We start from the raw sequence: 16735 nt of genomic DNA on the forward strand, positions 1-16735 counted from the left end.
GTCCTTCATGCTAAAAATGCTCAATAAATTAGGTATTGATGGAACGTATCTCAAAATAATAAGAGCTATTTATGACAAACCCACAGCCAATATCATACTGAATGGGCAAAAACTGGAAAAATTCCCTTTGAAAACTGGCACAAGACAGGGATGCCCTCTCTCACCACTCTTATTCAACATAGTGGTGGAAGTTCTGGCTAGGGCAATCAGGCAAGAGAAAGAAATAAAGGGTATTCAGTTAGGAAAAGAAGAAGTCAAATTGTCCCTGTTTGCAGATGACTGATTGTATATTTAGAAAATCCCATCGTCTCAGCCCAAAATCTCCTTAAGCTGATAAGAAACTTCAACAAAGTCTCAGGATACAAAATAAATGTGCAAAAATCACAAGCATTCTTTTACACCAGTAACAGACAAACAGAGAGCCGAATCATGAATGAACTTCCATTCACAATTGCTTCAAAGAGAATAAAATACCTAGGAATCCAACTTACAAGAGATGTAAAGGACCTCTTCAAGGAGAACCACAAACCACTGCTCAATGAAATAAAAGAGGACACAAACAAATGGAAGAACATACCATGCTCATGGATAGGAAGAATCAATATCATGAAAATGGCCATACTGCCCAAGGTAATTTATAGATTCAATGCCATCCCCATCAAGCTACCAATGAGTTTCTTCACAGAATTGGAAAAAACTGCTTTAAAGTTCATATGGAACCAAAAAAGAGCCTGCATTGCCAAGACAATCCTAAGTCAAAAGAACAAAGCTGGAGGCATCACGCTACCTGACTTCAAACTATACTACAAGGCTACAGTAACCAAAACAGCATGGTACTGGTACCAAAACAGAGATATAGACCAATGGAACAGAACAGAGTCCTCAGAAATAATACCACACATCTACAGCCATCTGATCTTTGACAAACCTGAGAGAAACAAGAAATGGGGAAAGGATTCCCTATTTAATAAATGGTGCTGGGAAAATTGGCTAGCCATAAGTAGAAAGCTGAAACGGGATCCTTTCCTTACTCCTTATACAAAAATTAATTCAAGATGGATTAAAGACTTAAATGTAAGACCTAATACCATAAAAACCCTAGAAGAAAACCTAGATAATACCACACAGGACATAGGCATGGGCAAGGATTTCATGTCTAAAACACCAAAAGCAACGGCAACAAAAGCCAAAATTGACAAATGGGATCTAATTAAACTAAAGAGCTTCTGCACAGCAAAAGAAACTACCATCAGAGTGAACAGACAACCTATAGAATGGGAGAAAATTTTTGCAATCTACTCATCTGACAAAGGGCTAACATCCAGAACCTACAAAGAACTCAAACAAATTTACAAGAAAAAAACAAACAACCCCATCAAAAAGTGGGCAAAGGATATGAACAGACATTTCTCAAAAGAAGACATTCATACAGCCAACAGACACATGAAAAATGCTCATCATCACTCGCCATCAGAGAAATGCAAATCAAAACCACAATGAGATACCATCTCACACCAGTTAGAATGGCAATCATTAAAAAGTCAGGAAACAACAGGTGCTGGAGAGGATGTGGAGAAATAGGAACACTTTTACACTGTTGGTGGGACTGTAAACTAGTTCAACCATTATGGAAAACAGTATGGCGATTCCTCAAGGATCTAGAACTAGAAGTACCATATGACCCAGCCATCCCATTACTGGGTATATACCCAAAGGATTATAAATCATGCTGCTATAAAACACATGCACACGTATGTTTATTGCGGCACTATTCACAACAGCAAAGACTTGGAATCAACCCAAATGTCCATCACTGACAGACTGGATTAAGAAAATGTGACACACATACACCATGGAATACTATGCAGCCATAAAAAAGGATGAGTTCATGTCCTTTGTAGGGACATGGATGCATCTGGAAACCATCATTCTCAGCAAACTATCGCAAGAACAAAAAACCAAACACCGCATGTTCTCACTCATAGGTGGGAACTGAACAATGAGATCACTTGGACTCGGGAAGGGGAACATCACATACCGGGGCCTATCATGGGGAGGGGGTAGTGGGGAGGGATTGCATTGGGAGTTATACCTGATATAAATGACGAGTTGATGGGTGCTGACGAGTTGATGGGTGCAGCACACCAACATGGCACAAGTATACATATGTAACAAACCTGCACGTTATGCACATGTACCCTAGAACTTAAAGTATAATAATAATAATAATAAAACAAAAAATAAAGTTCCGAGATACTTCTTAAAACCTGGAAACCATAAATGAATACAATGGTATCTCATCATCAGTACAGAGACTGCACTTCCCCATTCCAAGTACTTCACTTCTATTAAAACAGTCTACACTTGTGTTTTAGTTTGTGCTGACAGAGCAATACCTGAGACTGGGTAATTTACAAAGAACAAAAACTTATATCTGACAATCCGTGGCTGGAAGTCAAGATGTAGGCAGGTTTGGTTGTCTGGTGAGGGCTGCATCCTCCAGAGTGGAGGAAAACTGTGTCCTCACATGGCAGAAGGCAGAAAAGCAAGCTCCTGAAGGCTGTGGAAAGCTACTTTTACAGTGGTCTTATTCCCACTCACAAGGGAAGGAGTCCTCATGACCTTATGACCTCTTAAAGGTCCCACGCTCTAATAGTATCACATTGGCCCTTAAATTTCTACATCTCACTTTTGGAGGAGACACATTCAAACTATGGCACTGTGGGACATGGCAGTGACAGTTAAGGCACAACTTCCCAGGTCTTTTCACATGAACTTCCTTTAAAACATATCCATTTGATTCGTGGCTAGTGTGATAATCTGACAAACCTATATGCAAAATTTTATGTTAATCATTATTACAGACCATCTTAGTTTCAGCCAATCACTTCAGATGGCTAAGCTTTTTTCAATCCTAATTCCTTCATCCAAACTATTAGCTTTTGCTCCCAGCTTTATGTGATATGCAAATATGATGTGCCTGTTTAATCCAAGTCCATGATAAAAATGATTAATAGAACAGAGTGAGAAAAACGGCCACGTCATGTCACTGGAAATACCTTTCTCCAAGCTGATATCAATTCATTCATCAAAATATTTCAACCATCCATTAATTTACCTGGCCCAATAACCCAACTCCCAATTTGGCCATCTGTTAAATATTTCATAAACATTTCATGAGACACTGTCTGAAACCTTACTAAAATCAACTTACTCCAACTATATAGGGAGAAAAAAAAATCACATATTTAATATGACACACTCCTGGTGAGCCCATGTGGTCCCTAGAGGACTGCTCCTTTTCTAGGTAAGTCCTCACAAGTCATCTGTCTAATCATCAGTTAAAGAATTGTCCCAAGGGCCAGGCACGGTGGCTCATGCCTGTAATCCCAGCACTTTGGGAGGCTGAGGCAGATGGATCATGAGGTCAAGAGATCGAGACCATCTTGGCCAACATGGTGAAACCCTGTCTCTACTATAGAAATTAGCTGGGCGTGGTGGTATGTGCCTGTAATCACAGCTACTTGGTAGGCTAAGGCAGGAGAATAGCTTGAACTGGGAGGCAGAGGTTGCTGTGAGCCGAGATCATGTCATTGCGCTCCAGCCTGGCAAGAGGGCGAGACTCCATCTCCAAAAAAAAAATAACAAAACAAAAAAAAAAAGAAAAGAATTGTCCCAAGGATAAACATAAAACCTACTAATCTTAAAATAGCAGAATTCTACCTTTTTCTCTCTTTTTTGAAAATAAAAACAGTTATCTCCATGATCATTAGTTTTCTGTCATCTCTGTTACTGGTCATAATGGTTCAAAGATTACCTAACCATTCATATTTGCAAGTCTTTTAATCCAAGGACATTAACTAGTTGAGAGCAAAAAAGTGCTTTCTCATCATTGTTTTACCTTTCTTAACTTCAATTCCCTTGCTACTATCATTAGTGTTCTTTACTGAACTTGAGTATCATTTTCTTTTGATAGAGAAATTAAAAACCCAGGAGTTCCATAACTCTGCTTTCACTCTACTATCCAGTGTTACATCTGTCCCAACCAGTAGTTTATTCTTTTATTATTATTTTTTTCATGATCTGAACATAACATGTTCCAGTACTTAGTATCTTTACAAGCCTCAATTCATTTTAGGATTCAGCTTCCTGTATGCTATTCTCTCAGCTTTATATGACATTTGTATTTGTGTCTCAACCTTTTCTTACTTATGAGAACCATTTTTGCTTATATGGTCAGTGTTTCACTTTAAGGAACTCCACACAATTCACTCATTCAATGAATGTTTTACTGATTGCCATCTATACGCAATTCACCAAACTAGAGTAAAGAATACAAAGATACCTGAGATCTATCTGGTCTCTGTCTTCAAGGAATCTAGACAGATACATAGACTGCTAGGTGGAATTGTAGGCTTCTATATTCCCAAGATAAAAATAAGTGCTGTGTGAGCAGAGTACACAGCAACTAGCTCAAGCATGAAATAGCTGCTTAAGTCTTCATCAAGGAAATGACATCTGAGTTGAGTCGTGAGGAAGCAGTCATTAGAAGACTGGAAGTATCCTAGGGAACAGCATGTGCAAAGGCATGGCAATATAAAAAAGGACATTGTTTTCATACAGGAATGATTCAGCTAGGATTTAAGGCGCATGAAGTGTAATTCCAAGAGATAACTTAAAAATATGGGGTCAGTTATAAAAAAGGCCTTGTAATGTAAGTCTCCAATATATAGAATAAATAAAACAAAGCAAATACTCTCTAAAGAATACTATGCAGCAGTTAGGAGTAGCAATATAGATGTATGCCAATGATACAGACAGATCTTTAAAACAGTGCTGAGGTCAAAATAAAAAATGTCTAGAGCATAACACAAGTAATGCAAATTTAAAATACAGGCACGTCCAGTATTTGTCTGCACACAAAATAAATCTACATGTTTTACAAGGACACATACAAATAAAAAGATTCAGATCAGAAACATCAGAATTTACCTATGGAGCAGAAGAGTAATGGGGGTGGGAAATAGAAACAAAGTGATTTTTTTTAAAGCAGATATACACCTGTTTTATGACCCCCAAAGTCTGTATGTTTTCCTATAGGTGACAAAGGCTTTAAAGCTGGGGAATGGCAAAATCTAATGTAGCTTTTAGGAATAAAGTTTGGCACAGTGTAAAGAATACAGTCCTGTAGTTGTAGTTTCTTCTGGAGTCAATGAACATGGGTTCATTACCCTTTATCTACACATGCTTAATAGATCTTTGTTATTCTGTAAGAAAAGGCTAAGTATAAGACTAAACTACCAATAAGTAAAGATGGATGTAGAAACTTTGGTAGTAGAAGAAAGTGAAGACAAGAGCTGACAGGGAATAAGTAGTTACAGATAAAAGCAGCATCTTAAAACTCAAATTTGATTATCTGCCAAGAATACTATTGAAAACATTCCTGCATTGCAGCAGACACTGAATTAAATAAATGCTAAGAATTTCACCAAATTGAAGATCTGTTCATTTTCTTATAAGTGTGCCAAAGGGAGAGCAATGAGAAATTAAAACAATGCCCCTCTGACTATGTCTTGGGAGCTCAGAGTAAAGATCTCTGGAATAAACTCATATGCGCCCTATCACTTGAGAGATGAATCTTGCATTACACCAAGAACTGCTTCATCTGTACAAACAGACTTTCTATAGAACTGTAACTGAACACTACAGGCAATGAGCCAACACTTTTAAATTTCATCAAGCTCTAGTGCCAGGTGACAACTGTTTGCTGTGACATGATTTATGCAACACATTTCATCTAGTTATCTCAGAATCAAAGGAATTTTACCAAAGGGTTCTCATTCAGATAAACAGGAAGAATTTCTACCCCAATCACATCTGTGAAAAGTGGAAGACACGTGGTAAGTTTCAGGACAAGATTCTACTGATTAAATTCTGAGAATAAAGGACTGGAAAACATAAAATTGGCACACTTACTGGGCACTCCTCTATTATGAAGACACTGTTTTACATTTGGATGCAGTGAGCTAACTAAAAAGAGACACAAATCAAAATAAATGGTATGAATAATAAGTGAAAGTATACATAATACATAACAATACTTATTTATATAACTTTACATTTCCATAGACACACTCGTGAGGGTCAGAATTTTTTGTTTTGCTCTTCCCTTTTTGTTCTGTGCTTCAGTAATTTCATGGGGATTCTTTTCCTTCTCAATCTTCTCTTGAAGTATCACTTCAGCCCCTAGTTATCTCATCCTACTACATTCTTATCCATTTTACTCAGAGTAAGTTATAGTTTGATAGAAGGTAGAATTTAAAAGAGGACATCTTCCAATAATGACTCTAACACAATTTCATTTTGAAAGTATTTTACCTAAAGAAGGGTATCTATGTTATCCATGGATGGTAAGAGTATGGGTGTAGTTCCTTTCCTCTTCATAACGTACATGTTGCTTTTGTAATCGAGGAAAGGGGTTTTAAACAATGATATAGTGACATGATGGAGGAAAAAAACTTTATTATAACAAATGTTCAACTAAAAAAGATGGTTGGTTACACATCAAAGGACCCTAGTCTGGGATCTTCCTCTTGCCTTCTACCATTACTCTGGCTTACAACCCAGCTTAGATATGAATACACAAACCACAAGCTTTATTGTAGGGAATGTGACAAATTGAACGATGGAAGGCAGGGGCCAATAAAACCTAAAATTTACATTTCAGGTACTTAGAAAAGATACTAAATCTATTCTGGGCTCTACAAATTACATTGTATTTTACTAATATGCTCAATTTTCTTATGAGATGCAAATAAAATCAACACCAATTTAAGAACACAAATCCTCTTGCACCTCAATCTATGCATGGATGAAACTAATATTTTAACAACATCACATAATAGATTTAATATTATTTTTAAAAAGTCCTTGTTCCATAAAACAATCATCACCCTATTTGCCCAGTTTTCCTCTACCTTGTACTCATCAAGTAAGATAAACCAACATTTTAAAAAATATAATTTTCAATGTTCAATTTTAGTTTTCTTAGCTCTAAACTTGAAGTTGATAAACTCAGTCATTATAAAACTCAGTCATTATTCATGTCACTTAGTTCATTTCGGTCTACTTTAAACAAAGCAGGATTTCACAGACTCTCAGAGCTAGTACCTTACCTCCCTTAATCCCATCCCAACCCCACCTCAGGCTTAGTTAGTTAAAAGCTACATGCCCATTATCAAAAAAAGCTTCAAAACACTGTACTATTTTCTTGCCATTTCCAAGTATGCATGCTTCTATTTCTACAGTAAGAAAAGACAATGCTTCCCTAATCACTTAACCAATTTCCTAACAACATATTTTTATTACATGTCTAACACAGAACTATAAACACCTCTCAATACTTCTCCTATAGTCTTACTCTAATGTATTTAATATTCTCACAGATTATTTTTCTTATAAGATGACAGGTTATCAATATTTATAAAATCTGGTATTTTTTGGTACTTTTTAAACATCCATCGCTGAGATTTACTATTTCTTTTTTCTCATTATTTATTTAAAATATGTACTTAATATCAATAATATTTATCAAAACTAGGTAGACAAAATATATGTAGCAAATGTTTACAAAGCTCTTCACAAGGTTAAAATTCTAATATTTTTTAAATACATAAGAGAGCAACAAACTATTTTCATCACATAAAAATATAAGTTGAGTTTCATGTTTGTCACTCAATAAAGTTCACCATTTTTATTCATTTAATCCAACTTCCCAATCATCCAAAACAATTTTAACAGATACCGTTTTAGACGGTAGACAGCATTTGTCATCCTGATCCTAAAGTTCACAGAATACGCTTTGGATGAAAATAGAACAGTTTTAACACCAACATGTAAAAAGTCACCCAACGAGGTCAAATCAGTGACTAAGCAATCTAAATACATCTATCAGTTTTCTCATCTAAATGGGATACAATTTAAAAACTACTGCATGTTCAAGGAATAGTTTCTTGCCACAAAGAACTGTTAATAGAACAATATTATGCTAGAAAAAGAATTTTTTTAATTTAATGTAACGTAACAATTACCACTGACAAGTTGTTAAGTTGAAATATAAACAAAGTATGACAATGAGAATGTACAAGAGATTTCACAAAATGTTTACATGAACAAAAACAAAATAATATAAGTATTAACATCTCTGTGAATATATTTTCATATACCATATCTATGGTTTATTGATATTAAATTAATATCCAAGGTTATTAAATTTTAATTTGCATATCAATTTTTACAAATGCCTATATAAGCATACCTACATAAGCTGTTTTATTTTCTGTTTTACTTTTTGTTTTTACATACAAATAATCATTTGGAGACCATCTGAAAGGGAGAACACGCCCTTCAATACTAAAATATTTCTTATTTCAGTCACAAGAACTAAGTTGTTTAAGTGCCACAAGTGAACTTTTGTGGTTTCCAATTCATAATTAAGTTGGGGTTTACCCCTCCTGAAAACAAAAGGGGGAACATTTCCCAACTCATTTTATGAGGCCAGTGTTACCCTGATTTAAAAAAGAAAAAAGTGATAAACATACTACAAGAAAATTTAACTACAGACCAATATCCCTTAGGAAGACAAATAACAAAATATCTGTAACAAAATCCTATAAAACTCAGCAACATACATATAAACAGATAATGACAAAATGGGATTTATCCCAGAATTCAAGGTTGCTTTATCATTAGAATATCAATCAGGATATTTTACCAGATTAACAGACTAAAAGAAAAAGTATAAGGTCATCTCAATTTAACATTCACTCACAAATAACCCTCAGCAAACTGGGAATGGAAGGGAATTTCCTCAGCCTAATAAAAGGCATCCAGAAAGAAACTATAGCTAATATCATACTTAATAGGGAAGGACTGAATATTTTCTTTCTAATACAAGAGGGCAAGGATATCCTCCCTCTCCATTTTTACTCAACACTGTAGGTCCTAACCAAAGCAATAAGGTAAGAAAGATTAATAAAAGGCACACAAATTAGAAAAGAAGTAGTAAAAACTGTCTTTATTTACAGACAACATGATTGTCTATGCATAACACTTTTAAGAGTTTACCAAAAATTAAATAAAGCTATTAGAAATAGTGCATTTAGTACATCGCAATGTTACAAGGTCAAAATATAAAGCGTACCATACTTCAATACTAGTCATACTGTATTTCAATACTAGCATTGCTAATATTGCATTGCTAGCATTATAATAGCATGTGATGTCACTTATAATAGTATTAAATATATAATAGGAATAAACTTAACAAAAAATACATGCAAGAATTATGCACTAAAAACTGTAAGACACTGGTTAGAGACATTAAAGACCTAAGTAAAGAAAGAGACATATCATGTTCGTGGATCATAACACCCAATATTGTTTAATATATTAATTTTCTTGAAACAGATCTATAGAGTCAATGCAATTCCATTCAAAATCCCAGTAGGCTTTTAAAATTTTATATGAAAATGTAGAGGATGTAAAGTAACCAAAACAATTTTGAAATACAAGAGAAAGTGGGAGGACTTATATATTACTTAACTGTAAGACTATAAGCTACAATAATCAAGAAAATAGGGTATTGTCATAAAGATAGTAATTTAAAAATGTAATAGAAATAAACCCACATATATATGGTCAATTAATTTTTCAATGAAAACGCTAAGGTAATTAAATGGAAAAATTCTTGTCTTTTTCAGCAAATGGAACTGGAACAATCACATACCCATTTGGAAAGATACGACACCTCACATCATATACAATAATTAACTAAAAATGTATCAGAAGCCTAAAAATGATATTATAAGCTACTAGAAAAACATACGAGGCAATCTAAATGATATTCGTTTAGATAAAAATCTTTAACACTCCACAAAAAGCACAAAAGAAAAAAATCAATAAACTGGGCTTCATCAAAATTAAAGGCTTATTCTTTGAAAAGGCACACTTAACAAAATGAAAGCACAAGCCGATAGACTTGGAAAAAAAATTGGAAAACATCTCTGATAAAGGACTTGTACCCAGAATATGTAGAGGTATATATAGAACTCAATAAGAAGGAAAAAAAAGAACTGTTTTTTCAAAACTAGGGGCTGGGCACTGGGGCTCACGCTTATAATCCCAACATTTTGGGAGGCCAAGGCAGGAGGACTGTTTGAGCCTTGGAGTTCAAGACCAGCCTGGGCAACATAGGGAGACCCCAGTATCTACAAAAAGTTTAAAAATTAGCCAGGCATGGAAGTACCCACCTACGTTCCCAGCTACTCAGGAGGGTGAGGTGGGAGGATTGTTCGGGCCCAGGAAGTCAAGGCTGCAGGGAGCTGTGATCATGCCATTGCACTGCTGCCTTCATAAATACAAATGAAAATAAAAAATAGGGAAATGGTTTGGACACTTTACATAAGTACATATGCAAATGACCAAAAAGTACATGAAAAAATGCTCAAACAATTAATCATTTTAGGGAAATAAAAAGTAATGTAACTGTAATGAGTTACCATTACACTTTCATTAGAATGATAGCTAAAATAAAAAGAACTGTTAATACCAAGTGTTGAAAAGGATATAGAGCAACTGGTAGGAATGCAAAATGGTACAGCCACTTTGGAAAACAGTTCGGCAGTTACTTAGAAAAGTTAAAACATACCCTTATCATATGACTCAGCAATCGCTTAGTACACATTATCCGAGTAAAATAAAAACATATGTCCATAAAAACACTTATATTGCATAACACTGTGTCTGCATAACTGTTTTATTCATAATAGCTAAACCCTGAAAAAGAAAAATTCCAACATATAGTAATCAGAATAAACAAATTGTGGTATAGCCACACAGTAAACTACTGCTCAGCAATAAAAAGGAACAAACTGCTGATCCATATACAGGTAAAATCTAAAAGAGGCCAGGTGCAAAAACTACATACTGCATGATTCCATTTATATAAAATCCTAGAAACAGCAAAACTGTAGTAATATAAAGTAGATCTGTGGTTGCCAGGAGCAAGGAGATAGGGTAAAGGATCAACTACAAAAGGGCAGGAACAAACTTTTAAGGGTGATGGAAATGATCCATATTTGGTTGTAATGGTGGAACACAACTGTATACATCCGCCAAAACTCATCAAATTGTACACTTAAAATTGGTGAATTATACTGTAAGTAAATTACATCCTAATAAAGCTGATTTAACAAATAAAAGCAATTAAATATATGTTGAGGACTTTTACACTGGTGGTAATGTTTGATAACTTACCCATCCAAGAAACAGTTCCAACTTGTTAGATTTGAACAGGTAAAAATGTAAATACTAAAAAAAAAAAAAAAAAAAAAAAAAAAAAAAAAAAAAAAAAAATTCAAAAGGTATCAGTGGAAAAGTAAGTGTCTCTCGCATCCCTATGACTCTATGCCTTTTACCACTTAATTTATATTCACACGGAAACAATATTGGTATTTAAGGAACAGTTAATTAACAATATGTTAAAGGGGTGCTTTATTAAAATAGAAGAATCACTAACTCATAACAATAAGCAGGTCATTCTTTTCCAGAGGGGAACCTTCCCCAAAGCCCTTGAAATCTGAATTCTTTACCCCTATAAATCAAGGGTATCAGTAGTCTGACAGCATCTTAGTATCTCACTTCTAACAACCTGCCAATCCTTGTTCTAATATCTTGTGGCAAATACAAACCATTTCTCATCATATGTTAATCTGTTTTTCTTTCTTTCTTTTTCTGAAACAGAGTCTCACTCTGTTTCCCAGGCTGGAGTGCAGTAGCATGATCTCAGCTCACCACAACCTCCGCCTCTGGGGTTCAAGTGATTCTCCTGCCTCAGCCTCCTTAGTAGTTGGGATTACAGACATGCACCACCACGCCCAGCTAACTTTTTTTTTTCTTTTTTTTTTTTTTGTATTTTTAGTAGAGACAAAGTCTCATCATGTTAGCCAGCCTGGTCTTGAACTCCCAACCTTAGGTGATCTACCTGCCTCGGCCTCCCAAAGTACCGAGATTACAAACGTGAGCCACTGCACTTGACCCATATGTTAATCTGGATATACTACAAGTTCGATGAAAATATCCTTAAAGAGTAACTACAAAAATCAAAGCTATTATTCTTGTTCTACAGGAGTTTACAGTATACAAAGAAGAGAAGGTATATAAACAGGGCATTTTTATTAATAATACAAGATATCATATATCTCAAAACAGAGCAGTAAGTGGGAAAGACAATAAGTATTGCTATGGTGAAAAAAAGCAAAAGCAAAAGTGGACTCAAAGGAGATGGGGGAACTTGACTATTCCTAAAAAACAGGATTTGAAAAAAAAAAAAAGTGAAGGACAGCATTCTTAGCAGGGCAAAGAATAGGAGAATGATGTAGCTGTGACCATATGAACAACATTTTCATTGATCAGAGTAGAGACAACATATTTGAGTGGGAAAATAAGAGAGAAATACAAGATTTGAAGTACAGAGTTTATTCAAACAGCATTTATTAAGTACCTACTATATGCCATGCATAGTACAGAAATGAGCTGTTTGAAAAGAAATTCCAGACTAAGAAATTTTGTCTTTTTACTCTGTAGCAGGAAAATAGAGTTCTAAAGAACTCATGGCAATTTTATACAACATTATTTTAACCAATCTTGGCAACAAATAATTTTAAATAATAGAAAAACAGAGACTCAGGAAGGTATACGCATATTCTTAAAATCATATAGCCAAAACCAAAGCAAAAATCCCACATCTTCCTATTCCTAGCTCCATGCTCCTTGTCTTGCTCTACTGGCTATATCCTTTAGTCCTCTTCATTTTCTCAAGCAAATAATAAATTATTAAAAGAAAAAAAAGTGATGCAAGAAAAGTAAAGTTTTAGTCAAATGCATATGGCTAGGTTGTACGGTTGAATTAAAAGGTAAAGAACATGGATAAAATGAAATCTATTAGCATAGGTTGGCACAAAAGTAACTGTGGCTTTTGCCAATTACTTTTGCACTAACCTAAAGTTACTGTAATAATCTAGGAATTGGTGGTATCAGTAGGAACAGAAGCCATTGGATATGAGACTTTGTATAAAAAGATTCAATTTTGAAAATACCAAGAGATTCAAAGATAACTAGGTGATTGGTAAGTAGAGCCACTGGCAAGATGTAAATATCAAGAAATGAGTCTATTTTGTTGGGGAAATCATCTACTGTGGTCAAATTATTGCCCAAAGTCAAAGATATTAGATCAAACATTTCACAAGTTTCTACCCCTGAAACAGATAATCCAGAGTTTACTACCATCCTTGGATCTTTTATTTACAAATACTTATCATTTTCTGTCTAGACTTAAAGCCTAGACACCACCGTCTATCCAATCCCCAGAGGTATTCATATCCATAAAGCCCAATAAGAGTTTATGCCCACTTCCTGGAAACCTCTAAGAGAGAGCTGATATACCTAAATCTAAAGAAATACACACACACACACGTGTACAAGCTGCCAGTGTACAAGCACGTGTGTGTGTGTCTGTGTGTGTAATTAAGTCTATCACTGAGCCAAGGCTTTCTTTCAGGGAATCAGGGTTATTTGTCAGTCATAAGTAAATGACTAATCTCTATATCATACATTAAGGCTTGCAACTGAGAAAGTATTTTTAAACCTACATAAAGATGAATCTATCTTCCCTCTTATATGAAAATTATTTCTCAAGGAAAGGTTATATTCATAACTTCTTCCAAGGTCCTGAAGAATTCCATTCACTTATGATATTAATTTTTTAATGAAAATACTAGACTAGTAGCTCTTTAATAATTATAAATGAAGACATCCAACAGAATAACTAGTCTTCAAAAGAGGATAACAAAGAGGATGAGGATCAAAGAAGAGCTAAACCCAAGTAAAAGCATATGAAACCTGGAATGTAAAGAACAGAGGTCAATGCTGCTCTTTGCGATGGCCAGTAGAGGCTGCCAGTGTACAAGCACACACAGGGCTTCCCCTCCCCGCCTGCCACAGACACAGAGTTGTCAACAAAATAAGAAACATTTCCATGGTATAATATGAAGCCCAGCACTCTAGGCTCATCATAGAGCATCATGAAGCAGCAAACACCAAGGGTCCTTTCAACCGTGGCTTCTCAGTATATGTCATGGGAACAAAAGAATGCCAGAATATTTTTCGAGTACTTTTGAAACATGATCGCATTTAGCCACTGTCTGACCAAAAGAAACCACCAATCCTATGTCATCACCTTTCCAGAAATGATACCTCAAGTTTTATAGACATGTAAAAATGGGTACCTTCCATGAAAAATAACTCAATTTGGGGCCTTCAAAATCCTTATTTGAATAGATGTATTACTCGGCTTCTTCAAATACAGTGAATTGTTACAGCTAAAAGAAATTTTCAGTTACTGAGTACAGAGACGTAATTTTTGATCTAAAATTTATAAGTATCATTCTTAAATTACAAATACTAACATACTTAAAAGGAATTTATTGATATTCCACAGTCAGGTGAGATTCTGTCCATCTGCGCCCCTCACCCAGAGCCAAAAACATAAAGACACTCAAGTACACCAAGTGGCAATCACTTTTTAAAATTCATTTCATGAATCTGCTCTACAATTTTAAGAATTATGTATCTGGCCCTTTTTGAGCTCCACAACACTGCTGTTTCTTGTAGAGAGAAACTTTGCCGTCAATCACTGCTCCCTTTTGCCACGCAAATATGTGCTGCAGCTTTCACTTGTCACTCCTATTATATGTAATGTAGGCAGCTTAGCACTAAATCAATTTAAGGAACTGCAGGAGTTAAATACATACATTATTATTATGATGACTGAAAAGGCAATGAATGTCTTGCAGCTCCATTTGCTTTCTTTGTTAAGAAAGAAAAAGCTAATTATCTGCAGCTGTCAACCATGAAGACCTAGACCTATTTAAGTCAACATCAGCCTTGGACAACTGAAAATATTTCTCAGATTTTTACCCGATTGTTTTCTTTTTGAAAAGAAAGAAAGAAAGAAAAACCACATACTTTCATTACAAAATATTAAACATTCTAAAGGGTAATGTAAAAACAAGTTGAAAAATATAAAACTACATACTTGTATCCCTTTTCATAACCAACTCATTTAATATTTTTTAAAACTGCCTGTCAGTTTTTCGTAATACCCACTCTCTAATTAGTGTAGTCAAAATTTAGAAAAATGCAAAGCATCTCCACATAAATTCATAAAAAGAAATTCAAGTGAAAGCCCAGACTATTGGTTACAACGAAACTATGTTACAGATGATCAAGGGATAAATTCTGTTCATTTATTTAACAAGAGAAAGAAACACACGTCCAAAGTTGAACTGCTGCAAAAAGACAGAAAATGCACACTGAATTTGTGTTCAATGTAGGAACACCAATAGGTTATGCTTCTGTGTTCATATACTATTTCATATATATTATTTTCTTTACCTGCCAATCTTCTATTTTCTAGTCTAGTATCATTAGAATCTAGAACTAAATACTTGGTTTTGAATTTTCTTTTTTCAAATTTAAGGATCAACTTGGGTATTTTTCCAGGACACCCAATAAGGATGAAAACAATATTTTCAGCAAGTCAAAGATAAAGTCAATATATAAACTATGAAACCTCTCAACGCTGTGTTCAAAAAGTGGACAAAGGTCATTATTCTTGATTGTGAACAAATTTTTTTGCACTTGTTTTTACTGGTAATGATTAAATATTATTTTCCTATTATTTTCTTTGGAAGAGCTCTTCTTCTTATGGGAATACACTTAAAACTATTTTACAATTTCACATTAAAATACTGTCCAGTTAGCTTTCAAATAATTTTTAGACACCAATACAGATAAATTCAACCGTACAAAATCAACAATATAAGAAAAACATGACATGTGACCAAAATAATTATAGTTTTAAAAATTATAGCTCATGTTGCAGTGAGCTGAGATCACACCACTGCACTCCAGCCTGGGCAACAGAATTTATTTATTCTGTATCAAAAAAATAAATAAATAAATAGCTCGTGTGTAAGTCCCTAAACCAGTCTTAAAAAGGAAGCCTTTTCAAAGTACACCTGACCTAGAACTCCAAGATGCTGATTTGCCACAAGCACCCCCTGCAATCTTCAGGGATCACTATTGTAATCCCCAGTCTCAAATGTGTTAGAGACAAGAAAGAGAAGGTCAAGAACCATTAGTATAAGTAACATAAAAATCAAACACAGCTCAGATCCAAAGAATGATATATAAAAATGGAGAGCCAGTCAGGTTTAAGTACAGACATAGATGGCCTATGTGGTAGGTTAAAACAACAACAACAGAAACAACAACAACAAAAAAAAAAACAGTATAGTTATGTGTCCACAAAATACTAAGTAAATTTTTCACTGTCACAAACTAGTAACTGACAGGAGCAAGATTCCATCTCAGCTTTTCACAACAAAGCCCAGATTTTTTTTTTTTTTTTTTTTTTGAGACGGAGTCTTGCCCTGTCACCCAGGCTGGAGTGCAGTGGTATGATATTGGCTCATGGCAAGCTCTACCTGTCGGGTTCATGCCATTCTCCTGCCTTGGCCTCCCGAGTAACTGGGCCTACAAGGTGCCCACCACCACACCCAGCTAATTTTTTGTTGTTTTTTTTTTTTTGTTTTAGTAGAGACAGTGTTTCACC

The 16735-nt window shown here is 34.8% G+C and overlaps 1 protein-coding gene and 1 pseudogene across 20 annotated transcripts in view; one reads left to right on the plus strand and one right to left on the minus strand.

Moving 5' to 3' along the window:
• LOC105491823 (regulatory factor X3) overlaps window positions 1–16735 on the minus strand; it is a 320376-nt gene that overhangs the window by 251505 nt on the left and 52136 nt on the right. For 3 of the 20 annotated variants that reach the window (XM_011758505.3, XM_011758504.3, XM_011758509.3), the window contains one exon: window positions 11317–11370. The exons of the other annotated variants lie outside the window; for them this stretch is intronic. In XM_011758505.3, coding sequence (XP_011756807.1) covers window positions 11317–11320 — 4 coding nt within the window. In that variant the 5' untranslated portion in view covers window positions 11321–11370. The remainder of the gene's footprint in view (window positions 1–11316; window positions 11371–16735) is intronic. 20 annotated transcript variants of the gene reach the window in all.
• Window positions 11538–12240, plus strand: LOC105491822 (uncharacterized; annotated as a pseudogene).

This window comes from Macaca nemestrina, chromosome 14, assembly GCF_043159975.1.
Source record: "Macaca nemestrina isolate mMacNem1 chromosome 14, mMacNem.hap1, whole genome shotgun sequence".
Taxonomy (NCBI): Eukaryota; Metazoa; Chordata; class Mammalia; order Primates; family Cercopithecidae; genus Macaca; species Macaca nemestrina.